The sequence below is a fragment of the Neofelis nebulosa genome, chromosome 5, assembly GCF_028018385.1.
Source record: "Neofelis nebulosa isolate mNeoNeb1 chromosome 5, mNeoNeb1.pri, whole genome shotgun sequence".
Taxonomy (NCBI): Eukaryota; Metazoa; Chordata; class Mammalia; order Carnivora; family Felidae; genus Neofelis; species Neofelis nebulosa.
The window spans coordinates 118,900,541-118,912,930 of NC_080786.1; the positions used below are offsets into that span (position 1 = coordinate 118,900,541).

The 12,390-nt window shown below is 38.8% G+C and overlaps 2 protein-coding genes across 4 annotated transcripts in view; one reads left to right on the top strand and one right to left on the bottom strand.

Annotated features, from left to right (window-relative positions):
* The window catches only part of ZNF654 (zinc finger protein 654), a 95,317-nt gene extending 92,783 nt beyond the window's left edge, over positions 1-2,534 (bottom strand). For both annotated transcript variants that reach the window (XM_058731689.1, XM_058731687.1), the window contains exon 1: positions 2,118-2,534. In XM_058731689.1, the coding sequence (XP_058587672.1) occupies positions 2,118-2,306 (189 nt within the window). In that variant the 5' untranslated portion in view covers positions 2,307-2,534. The remainder of the gene's footprint in view (positions 1-2,117) is intronic.
* A 118-nt stretch (positions 2,535-2,652) lies between these two features.
* On the top strand, positions 2,653-9,482 carry CGGBP1 (CGG triplet repeat binding protein 1). Of its 2 annotated transcripts, none has more exons than XM_058731701.1 (3): positions 2,653-2,807; positions 3,409-3,611; positions 5,845-9,482. In XM_058731701.1, exon 3 carries the CDS (start codon positions 5,864-5,866, stop codon positions 6,365-6,367), a length of 504 nt encoding a protein of 167 aa, XP_058587684.1. In that variant the 5' UTR covers positions 2,653-2,807; positions 3,409-3,611; positions 5,845-5,863; the 3' UTR covers positions 6,368-9,482. The 2 variants fall into 2 exon arrangements, with proteins under 2 accessions (XP_058587684.1, XP_058587685.1); XM_058731702.1 differs by lacking the exon at positions 2,653-2,807 and adding an exon at positions 3,104-3,256.
* The last annotated feature ends 2,908 nt before the right edge of the window (positions 9,483-12,390 follow it).

Sequence of the window (12,390 nt, forward strand, 5' to 3'; positions counted from 1 at the left end):
TCTAGAGTACTATAAAATATGTAATGAGGTTTCAGGTAAAAGTTGGTAACATGAAAGTATGTCAGTTTAACTTAACTCATAATTTAGCAATATAAAATAAAGGTTCGTTAAGTACTTCCTGTTTAATTTACTTTCCTGGATATTTAGAAGGCAGCGAACTTTTATAGAACCATCAACTTCATTTGTTCTTAAAATAATTTACTGTCACTGTTCGGATGCTGTATTTCCCAGGCCAAATTTATTCATTTGTTCTTAAAACCGATTTCAAGATACAGAAGAAGAATAGTTAAAAGTTCTACAAAAATGTTCTGGCCCTCAAAATTTTAAGTGCTACAGCAATTAACAATTATCTGATCAAGTAAATCGACAAAGCTAAATGTAACCAAAACCAAGTCGCTCATTAAAAATATAAAAAGCAAAACATAGAAAAAAAATGAAAAAAACCCTTTCTGCCCGTGAATGTATTTAAAAAATCAACTGTAACCTAATTTTTGGAAGTTTAAAATTCCCATAGATGCAAAGTATACTGATAACATGGTTTCTACATGTAAAATATACAATAAGAAGATATGTGCTGTAAAGACACTGAGCCTCTAAATCCAGTGAATGCCAATACCAAAACATATGCAAACATATACTTCCAAGAAAGTCACCAGAGAGCAATGTCAAAGAAAACTGACACACTTCATCCCAAGACAATTTCCACCTTCAAACCAATTTATCTATAGAGGTGGGAGGAGGGAGTCGAAAACAATTTAAAGCATTAAAAACTTAACTGAAAAGGTCAATCCATCCGTTTTCTTTCAATGCCTGGAAAGGCATAACATCAAATTTCAGCAAATACAATGCCCACCGCTGGTTAACTCCATTCCTATTTGTTACCAAGATGAAATTAATAGCTACCTTCAATTAACATGTTAAAGATCCAAATCCTTTACATATTCACCCATTTAATTACTCTTTCTATTTGACTGAAGAGGAAACTAAGGCACAGAGAGATTAAGTAACCCGTAGGTTACTTAGGTTACAAGGTAACAAGACTAGGAAGTGGTGGAGCCATGATTCAAACCCTATACTGTAAGATAATAAACAAATAAAACAAGGGAATGGAGTGTTAAAGGAATAAAAAAAAAAAATCCAATTCGCAAGAGTATGGTGAATGAGAACGAAATATTTAAAGTATAAATACACGTAGATGTGAGTGTAAATTACACAAATTTTACCCCTAGACAAGTACTTTCTTGCTATAATATTTGATTACAGTCAAACACTTTCAACTACATCAAATCGTAGTGGCAGATGACCAAGTAAATAATTTACCGTCACTGTTTAGACACTGTATTTTACAGGCTACATAAAATACATTGTAATTTAAAACATGATGGGGGTGGTGAGGTAATCGGAGCAATAGTTTAAGGAAAACTACTTTCTCTATCAACAGCTCATTAAAAAACAAACTACGTGTGTCGGGGAACCGGGGTAAGAAAAGAAAAGATGACAATCACACTGCCTTAACCCCACCTCCCAAAAAAGTAACTAACAGTGGGTCAGCGCCTAAAACCAACTGGAGAAACGGCCCAGTGGGATCTCGTGAGGGGATGACAGGAGACCCTAGCAGAGGGGGAGGGGTGGCGATGACAGGAGAGGGGGCGGTAGAGAGATGGCACGCCTCCCATCTCCGAAAAAGGGGAGAATACGGGGGGCAAGGGGCGGAGAAGGGAAGGCAGGAAATGTTGCCAGAGATTCCAAATGAGGTGAGAAGGAACAGGGTAGGAAACCCAAGAAGGCGGGACCCTCGGGCAGAAAGGGGTCTGTTTGGAGCAGAGGAGGCATGTCAGTACACAGTTTTCCTGCCAGCTGACCCCCCTTCTCTCCAGCCCTTCCAACCCCTGACAAACTCACTTTCTCAGCAACCCTAAACCCGCGGGTCATCCCAGTCCCGCTCCCTGCCCCCCACCCCAAGCCGGATAGGTGGAGGAGGGAGCTTCACTCTCTCTCCTTGTTGGGCTGGTAGAGCGGACACCGGACACAGCCCTGATTCGAGAACGAAAAGGCCAGGAAAAGCAGGGAGGCCCAGGACCCGGGTGACAAGTCCGGGCGGCCGACGGGCGCCTCACCTGACAGAAGCGTCGGCAGTAATCCCGACTGCTGATCCCAAAGCCGCCGACACCGCAGCTGCCGCTGCCAGCGCCACCTCTGCCGTCACCCGCAGCTCTGAGCCCAACAGGGCCTGGCGGGGACTCCACAATGGCCACGAGCTCTTCTCCGAGGCGTTCGGCCTCTTGATCGCTCTCTTCCTCCGCCATGAGGCTCTCGCCGCCCAGCGCGTACCAGCCCCTACGCCGCCGCCGCTGTAGCTGCCTCGGCTAACCTCCTCCTCCTCTAGTTCCCTCCCCCTTCCCTCCGCCCGAGCCGGACAGGGGCCTCTCGGCTGGCTCTACTTCCGGCTCCGCCCACCCACGCCCCCAGTTTTCATTGGATATATGAAGTTGCCAATCACACACATGCCCACCCTTCCACTCCCATTGGCCGAATCAGCCGTCTGTTTGATAGACTTGCGGTCCGTTGGTCAATGCTCCTCGGCGGTTGCTGGGGACCGCCTACGAGCTTTGCCGTAGGCGGCGCAAGAGGACGGGGCGCGGCGGGGGACACGGCGGCCGCCGCGGGGCTCGATCGGGCAACGGCGACGACGACGGCGGCGGCGGGTTTTCCTCCTCCTTCACCCCCTGGCTCCTTTTTTCCTTCTTCCTCCTTTCCTTTCCGGCCGGGTCTCGTCCACTTCCCCTATCGGCGGCCCCGATCCTACGGTACCGAGGAACTAGGGAGGCCGAGGGTGGGCCCGGCCGTTGGTGCGGGCTTTGGGCCCGGGGCCTTCCGTCCTGAAGCGGGAGCCGGGGGCGGGGCCGGGGCGCCGTTGTCGGCGGGAGGAAGAGGGAGGAGACGGGAAGCCTGACAGCGGACGCCTCCGCCAGGCGCCCGCCGCCTCCTCCCCTGAGACTGCCGCCAACTCTGCTGTCGAGTTCCCGGGCCCACGGCCGGCGGCTGGGTCTCGGCCCTGCCCAGCTAGCGGGGCAAGGGTTGTGGGGCGCCAGCGTGCTGAGCTTGGCGCGGGAGGAGGGAGTCTAGACGCCGGGAACGTCCCGCGCCCCGCCTTTCCCTCCCCCTCCCGAACCCTCGGGCCTGGGGCGCGCGAGGAGGTGCAAAGCGGGGCAGACAACTGAGAAAGGACTCGGTTGAGGAGTGTGGAGGTGTTGAGGTAAACGTTGGGATCCGGATTTGGGTGAAGTTACCTAAAGGGAGCGATTTCAAAGACACCTGCGTGGTGGCTGTGTTGTTCGTCTTTTTATCTACCCTTCTTCCCTCCCCCTCCCCCATTTTTTCTTTCCATTTGTTTTTCATGTTTTACAGTAAAGGCATGACTTCCCGGCACCGCAGGGAAAATAGGGTGCAAGCCCAGAAACTATTTCCCCATCACCACTTGTTGAAAAACTGATTTGAAAGCATCTCCGGGTTTGAACAAACGAAAGTTCCAGGATTTCCATCGTCTCTGGTTTTGCTCTGGAGACCATTCACTGCTAAGTATCAAGACGAAAAAACTGGAAACTGACCGGGTAAACATTTAAACTTGAAAACTTACGAGTTTTATTTCGATCTAGTAAATAATTTGCTTCTCTTTTATTGGCTAACTTTTTAACTTCCTCGTTTAAAATATCTTTACCTTTTGTTGAAAACACTTGTTATTCAGGTCTGTAAAGTCGAGCATCCTCTACTGGGTGGATATTTGCCTCTGCAGTAACACAAACAGACTTTTTGAAAGTTACAAGTCTTTGGAATGTATAGGCCTTTAACATTAGCACAAATGATGGAGCATTTTATGCTTCAAAGAATAATGAACATGTTTATTGTTTTAAAGTTTGAAATCCAAATATTTAAAGACAGAGGACTTTTCTCATTGAAAAATTTAAGCATTCCCGGGCACAGATACTTAATGTTTTTCATTACTAGCCTAGAACCATTAATCATATTTGGGACTGATTTGCTATAAGAGTAAAAACACTACCATTGGGGCGCCTGGTTGGCTCAGTCAGTTGAACATCGAACTCTTGATCTCAGGGTGGTGAGTTCAAGCGCTGTGTTGGGCTGCGAGCAGGATGTGAAGCCTACTTAAGAGGGGGGAAAAAAAAGAAAAGAAAAAAGAAAGAAACTAATAGTTTAATACTTTTAATACTTTAATAAAGTACAAAAATGTGTAATAGTAATTCACTACTATTTTGTGGGGCAGGAATCATATCTGTCTTGTATGCCATTAAAAACCTGTAGTCTAACAAAATTTGACACGAGAGTCCAGCATTAAACAATTTTTTTAATGGAAAGAAAACAAATCTATTAACATCTAAACTTTATCATATTTTCCAGAATTTCTGTGAAATGTTACCTTTCTGAATTTATGTCCACAGGTGTCATAAATAACACATATATTAGCAATTTAGAGGTCTTTTGAGAGAGATTTCATATAACCCAGCTATGAATTCTCTAGTATGGGTTAAGGGAATAACTTCATTATTGCTGATTTTTTAATTTGTTATATATAGGTTAATGTAAGAGCTTAGTCCGAAGGAATAGCTCCAGAGAACAAATGGTTGTCACTGAAAACATTTGTTTGGTATCTCAATTTTTCAGTGTCCATAGAAGTAACGTCATGATTTTGGTAATAATCATAAAAATTTGTTATTAGGATAAATTAATAAATTATCATGCCACTCCTGAGTTAAAGATTCAGAAAAATAACAAAGATAATCATTTACTTTCCATCGAATTGTGATTGAGCACCTGTCATATACTAGGCACTATGTTAACTTTTTAGATTTGTGCTAACTTACTAGTTAATAGGTAAAATAAATAATTAACAAAGGTATTTTTAATGGTAAAAAGAGGAAACAAGTATTAGAAAAATCATTTGCATATCTTGATCATCACCTTTATAAAACTCAGTGGAGGTATATTTGCATTAAAATATGACTGGGGCACCTGGGTGGCTCAGTCAGTTGAGTGTCTGACTCTTGATTTCAACTCAGGTCATGATCTTGCCATTCAAGGGATTGAGCCCCATGTTGGGGTCCGTGCTGACAGCCCAGAGCCTGCTTGAGATTCTCGCTCTCCCACTCTCTCTGCCCCTCCCCCACTCGTGCTCGGTCTCTCTCAAATAAATAAACTTTTTAAAACATGACTTACTTTGAGCTCTGTATTTTGGCTTTAAAATTTAATGTCCTTGTTGCTGCTATTAATTGCAGCTGGTCTGTGTTCTTTCTTGGTTTTTACTTTTTGTTTTTTCCGAACAGTTTTGGACATTACATCCATATTCATATAGAAATAAGCCAGTTTAGTGGCCCACCTGTTTGAACAGACTTTGTACATAATTCCCTACAATTGTGTTCCTAAAATCAGTTGCCCCAAAACTGTGATGGGAAAAGAAGCTCTTTTATACACATCTAAGTTGAATGAGAGTAATATAATTGATACCCTAAATATTGGCATCAGATCAGGTTTTCCTAAAAGATAGTGACATCTGGAATAGTTGGAAGTTCTTTTTTCATAATTCTAATTTATTTGAATTTCATCAAATTCAAGGAATGGACCTGATTGTTACTAGTAATTTGCTCTGGTTTTGCCTTCCCTTACATATTTTCAGGTAAGTTAAGAGTTAATAGACACAGTCTATTAATTTGAATTAAGTTTTCTGAAATCTTTAAATCTTAAAATACTCATACCTGTCTTTTGTTTGTTAATTACTTCCTGAATGAATTGTTGTTATAACACTTATCTTTGTTTCTCTTGTCTCTGAAGAACCTTATTCAGAGTCAGAATGGAAAGATTTGTAGTGACAGCACCACCTGCCCGAAACCGTTCTAAGACTGCTTTGTATGTGACTCCCCTGGATCGAGTCACTGAGTTTGGAGGTGAGCTGCACGAAGATGGAGGAAAACTCTTCTGCACTTCTTGCAATGTGGTTCTGAATCATGTTCGCAAGTCTGCCATTAGTGACCACCTTAAGTCAAAGACTCATACCAAGAGGAAGGCCGAATTTGAAGAGCAGAACGTGAGAAAGAAGCAGAGGCCCCTAACTGCATCCCTTCAGTGCAACAGTACTGCGCAAACAGAGAAAGTCAGTGTTATCCAGGACTTTGTGAAAATGTGCCTGGAAGCCAACATCCCACTCGAGAAAGCTGATCACCCAGCAGTCCGTGCTTTCCTGTCTCGCCATGTGAAGAATGGAGGCTCCATACCTAAGTCAGACCAGCTGAGGAGAGCATACCTGCCTGATGGATATGAGAATGAGAATCAGCTCCTCAACTCCCAAGATTGTTGACAAGGAGGTTACCACCATTGTGATCAAGATAAATGTGGAGTATTAAAGTTATGTGTTGATTGTGTGGTTCATTTTTATATTTATTTCATTTAAAATCATGTGATGCAGAATAGTTTTGCAATGTGTATATAGTTGCAGGCAAAAAACAAAAAACAAAAAAAAAAAAACCTCACTGCAAAACTTACTGTTAATTTTAGTCACCAATGGTGTAAAGCAAAACTTAGGGTTTAGAGTGTGCTAGGATACCTGAAACCTGATGGTTATCTTTAAAATTGATGGTTTTTCTCCTGAAATGTTTGTGCATGGAAGAACTGCCCTGCTTTTTTACCCTGTTGCCATATATGATTATTCCTTGTGAAATTACTTAATTACTTGGATTGAACACTAGCCTAGGAAATTGAAGCTGCTGCCAGGCAACACCACTCACAGTAACTTAAAGGAATTATTTCTGATTAGAGGATCCTCTTCAAAAAGGAAGGGATGGTGGGAAACTGTTCTTCTATCTTCAGATCCCTCGCAGAAATGACTGTCTTTATTTCAAACTATGCTTGTATATGATGTAGTTACCTTATCTATCCTTCAGTTCCTCACTGTCTTTTTTTCACCCTTTTGAAAGGCTTATTGTATTAGTAGCAGCTTCAAGTGACCAAAAGACTAAAATCGTTCTTTTAATGTCAGTGCCAAAAGCCATGGGGAATTTTGCAGTGACATGATTTTAGTCTCTTACTATAAACAAGTTTTTTTAACCATAGCTTTCATTTCAAGCATCATCTTGAACTTGCAAGCTTTTTTTTTTTTCCAATGTCTTGATGTTAAAAGATTTAAAGATTGGCATTTTTATTTAAACAGACATTTTATGATTGAGTTTCCTGTTTTTACAGAAGACTAGTAATTAGCTTTTGGCTGACAGATCAGATAATAAGGAAATTACTTTCTATACATTAATGTTTCCATATGATTTATAAGACTTTAGGTAAATAGAACCGAGTTAACTTACTTTCACTTTTATGCGCTTTTGCCTCTGGTGGTGCAAGGTTTTTAAACATGGATGGTAAACAATTGTCTAGAAAGACTGGCAAGATTTTTGTAGTGGGAGATCTGGCAGTATCCTGCATAACTGTTTGGGTGAGGAAATAATCAGTCCTGTTAAAGGTCAACCATGTTCAGGAAATGATCTCTGCGAACCTCACTTATCCTGTAAGTTATATCCTCTCCATTGGAGACCCAAATTATATTTTTTAAAAACTAAACAGCTGAAGACTTGGACTAGAGCTTTAAAAAAACAAACTTAAATTTCTTGAAAGCGTTTAAGTTTAAAATACTCATGAAATATATTTCTATTACAAAGCACTAACATGAATGCCCTATGTGACTTGGAGTTATCTTTGAGGTCATTTTGCCACAAATCTTCATTTGAAAAAAAAAAAAAAACCAAAGTGAGTAAGAAGGTTATGTTTTTCAGAAACAGCTTTCCATGTCTTAAGTTTCTTTTACAGACTTAAGTTCCTAGTTCGGGTTGTCAAAGTGCCCATCTGATTTTTAGATTTTTTGTTAGTTTTTGTGTTGTTTTCATTTTAAAATAAGCCTGCCACCAAGAAAAAAAAATTGCTTGGCAAAATTTGAGTTTTTCTCACGTTTAGTTATGTAAAGTAGCACAATTAATGCCTGGAGTAGTGCTGTCATTGCTAAAGCACATACATGAGGAGACCAGCAGCAAAACATAACCAAAATATACTTTGCTTTTACTTCCCCTAGTAAAGAATTTGCAGGCAACCATGTTTCTTTTGAATTAACTAAGATGGTAGAATATCTAAGAAGCTAGGAAAATAATTGAGTTTTATAGCATTTTCAGAATACAAAAATAAGGTTAGATATACAATCATTCTAATTTTTCAAAATTCCATGTGATTCAGACTGCTCCCTATTTTAATATTAATTTGCACTAACAGCAAACACATAGTGGCAGAACAGTTTTGAGTAGTCCTAAGCAGTAAACTGGATGATGTTGCACAAGAAAAACCAATAATTCACATTTGAGTTTCTAGTAGTTATTATTGATTTGATGATCGTTTAGGTCCCATATGTGTTCATGTATTTCTCCAGGCTCCTAACTATTCCCACATATATATCTAGGGGCATAATTCTTCCTCCTATTAGGATCATATCATGTCCTTAGAAGCATTTTCCATCCTGTTGTGGAGGTTTAATATGTTTGTTTACTGATTATGAAACTTTTTGTTCCCTGAAACTGGTTAACTTTGTCTCATAGTTCAATAGGTAAGGCAGAATGATTGCTTTAGCCTGCTCAAACTGGTACAAATCCGTGAAGCCATGGTTGGCATATGTTGGATAACAAACGAAAATGTCTAAGGTGTATGCTGCCATGAAGGTCTAATGGACATGTGTACAGAAGCTTTCAATCTTAACTATATAGTGTTAGTGTGATGCTATACTATTGGAAAAATAGCAGTTTTTTTTCTATTTTATAAGTTGTATGCATAAACATAAGATTTGTAATGTTTCATTTATAAACTGCCTTCTTCAACACATGCTTACCTGTTAATAGTGTTTTCTTGAAGTATGGTAGTATGTCTTCCAGAATTTCACTATATGCTTACAGTAAATAGTTACTAGCTTGTTGAAATGTTAAATTCCTTGTTGTTGTTGTTTTGTTTTGTTTTGTTTTAATTCTGTGGGGCATATAGCAAGCCTGAAAGACATTGTAATTATTTCCTACAGGGTGAAAATTTAGAAAGATTGTGTATGAGAGCCTAAATAGTTATTTTATTCATTATCATCTTTAAAACTTTTTTTTTTTTTTTAAACAAATGCTACTTCCAGTTAATGCATTTGGCCCTACTGATTTTGGGGGACCAGAAAACTTTAAAGAAAAAGCTCTGCATCTTACAATTGTAACCAATTAAGTATCAGCTTGGGATTTTTCTGAAGTATTCATTGCTTAAAAACTGTTGTAAGTAAAAGTTGGCAAGATCTCCAAGCAGAAAGTTCCATGTTAAAACTTTTGCCTGAAAGAATTTGTATGTGAATGTTAATGGAAAACACATTTAAACAAAATAAAATTTAAAGTGGCCCAAAACGAAAGCCACAAACATTTCGTCATTTGGTGCTTAGTCTTTGTGAGGGCTCTCTGTGGTTTGACTTGCCCCAACTGACTTTAAATGAGTACAGATCACCTTAAAACATATTCATTAAATAGAAGATTCATCCTATAATTTGATTGAAAATCTTAGCCTGAAATAAATTGCTTTAGTTTCTGGTCAGCACTGATTAACTTGTGAATAGTGAAGTGACTGTCCTAAACCTTCATTTATCTCAATCCATACTATCATAGACTTCTAAGGTAAATACAGTTCTTACCTAGTGGTATTCTACTTGTATCCAAGATACTGTATTCATTAAAAGTTTACTATGTTTATTTTTGTATTCCCATGCTTATTTTTTTTTTTTTTTTTTGCTCACGCATGTATCCTTAGTATAATGTGTCACTTTTAAATTTTGTCTCTGTGACTTTTAGAAATAAATTTCAAAAAAATTGTTTCAGAAGTTTTTGAAAGTACATTTTGTGAGTCAGTAACATATATTTTTTTAATTAATTGTTCATTTAGTCTCTACACCTAATGTGTGGCTGAAACTCGAGACCCCAACACCAAGAGTCACATGCTCTATCAACCGAGCCAGCCAAGCATCCTGTATTTCATTTTTTTAAGTAACATTTTATTGTTCCAAAATAACAGAATTTTACTAATTGAGTTTTTTCTACTAGTTACATCTCTATAGGATTATTAGCCTGTGTCTAATGTAACAGCATATATTCTGTCAAATCAGATTCACATCATAGCTACAGATAGCTCTTTTCCTTAAAAATCACATAGGTAAGTTAAAATAACCTAATCAGTGCTTTTAATTGGAAACATTTTCATTTTCTACCTACAGAAATATTAATCATGAAAGACGAGGGCCTAATTTGCACTTTATACATTTTATTGGGTTTTTCAAAGATTTGCTATATTATTCACCACTGGGGGTTAAAAAATGCATAGAAGTTGCAAATTGTCTTGCCTTTTAGTAGTTTTATGTAGTTTTGAGGGCATATATTTCTCCTGTCTGACAAAAAAATTAATGAATTTATAAAGTAATTAACTATTTTTTCCTGCAATCAAAATGGTAGAAAGGAACTTAAAAAAAAAACCGTCAATACTTCTGCTTGCAGTTTAATATAAACCCATTAACCCATCAATGATCTTTTTAGGAAAAGTCTTTACTTTTCCTAAAGAATATCATCATAACCTTTATTAAATGTAAACCAATTGAATATATGTGTCTCTAGGTCTCATTACCAGTTCCCATTTTTTTCTATGTGTAAACTGAGTTGTATTATGTACCTGTAACACCGTATGTCATGATGCAAAGATGCTTCTGGGTTCAGGCTAGCTAACCTAGCCCTAAGAAAGTTAAAAGTAGGTGGTAGAATAGAAGTACTTGTGATCTGATGTATTTGATAATGTATGGTATGATTTCCATCTGACTACTCTTCAATATGTTACTTAATTTTGGTTGTTTTATATGCATACTATGTGGAGTGCATATTTCTTAGATCTCTCTTGTTTAAGTGTTAGAATCAGATCATTTAAAAGCCCATGTCTTCAAGTTCTTAGTTGAATTTGAATAATACGCAATTAGTATTTATTGAGTCCCTATCCTGTACCTAATACTACTCTAGCCCCTGGGGACACATCAGAGAAAATAAAAAAATTCCTGCCTTCAAGGAGTATACATTCTAGTGATAATATAGTCCTTGTCATAATACAGTGATGGGGGCTGAGGAGGACATATCATTTCTTGTCTTTTCTAGGCAGCTCCTTTAAGCACTCGTCATAAGACTAGTTACTTAGCCAAATACTTGTCACTGGTTTTGTTTTGATTCTCAAAGTCTTATTTTGTATAAGAAGAGCAGTAAAAATTGAAAATTTGTGGATTAAATGGTCTGCATATCCTTTGAAAATATGGTAGTTTTTATAATCCACAAAATATGTATTTTCACATTAAAATCTATTAAGCAATGGAATTGACCAATTTAAATACCTGTAAAGTACAAACCTGTCATACATTTCAATGCAATGCCCATGGTAAATCAAGAGCTCCATTGAATACTGGATATCAAGGTAGTCACAGGTGTACCACATTAACTAATGATTATACAGAAACCAATGCCCTGAGCTGATGTTTATTAGATGACAGATTCTACAAACTTTTCTTTTCAAGCATCAAATGAATCAATGTGTAATGGAAAACATTGTTTTTATATGCCTTTTTCCTATCTTGAATTTATTTCTTTAAAAAAAAAATTTTTTTTTAATGTTATTTAGCGGGGGAGGGACAGAGAGAAAGGGAGACATAGAATCCGAAGCAGGTTTTGGGCTCTGCACTGTCAGCACAGAGCCCAACGTGGAACTTGAACTCCCAAGCTGCGAGATCATGATCTGAGCCAAAGTCAGATGCTTAACTAACTGAGCCACCCAGGCACCCTTTTATGTATTCTTTTTCATCTAGCAAATTTCACTTTTATGAATATATCCTATGGAACAAAACAGTCATCATGTAAAGATATATGTAAAAGAAAGTTTATTTTAATATTGTAATAGTAAACAATTGCAAATTCTATAAATGTCCAGCAATAGGGGAATGGTCCAAAAATTATGACACATCCATATTACAGAGTATTCAAGTGATCTGAAAGTAAGAATCAGAGGCACCTGGTGACTCTTGATTCTGGCTCAGGTCAAGATCCCAGGATTTGGAATGGAGTCCCAAGTTGGGCTCTGCGTTGAGCGTGGAGCCTGCTTAAGATTCTCTCTCTCTCTCTCTCTCTCTCTCTCTCTCTCTCTCTGTCTCTCTCTCTCTCTCTCTCTTGCTCTCGCTCTCTCTCGCTCTCTCTCCCTTTGCCCCTCCCTCCCACTCATGCATGTTCTCTCTCTCTCAAAACAAAACAAATAAATAAATAC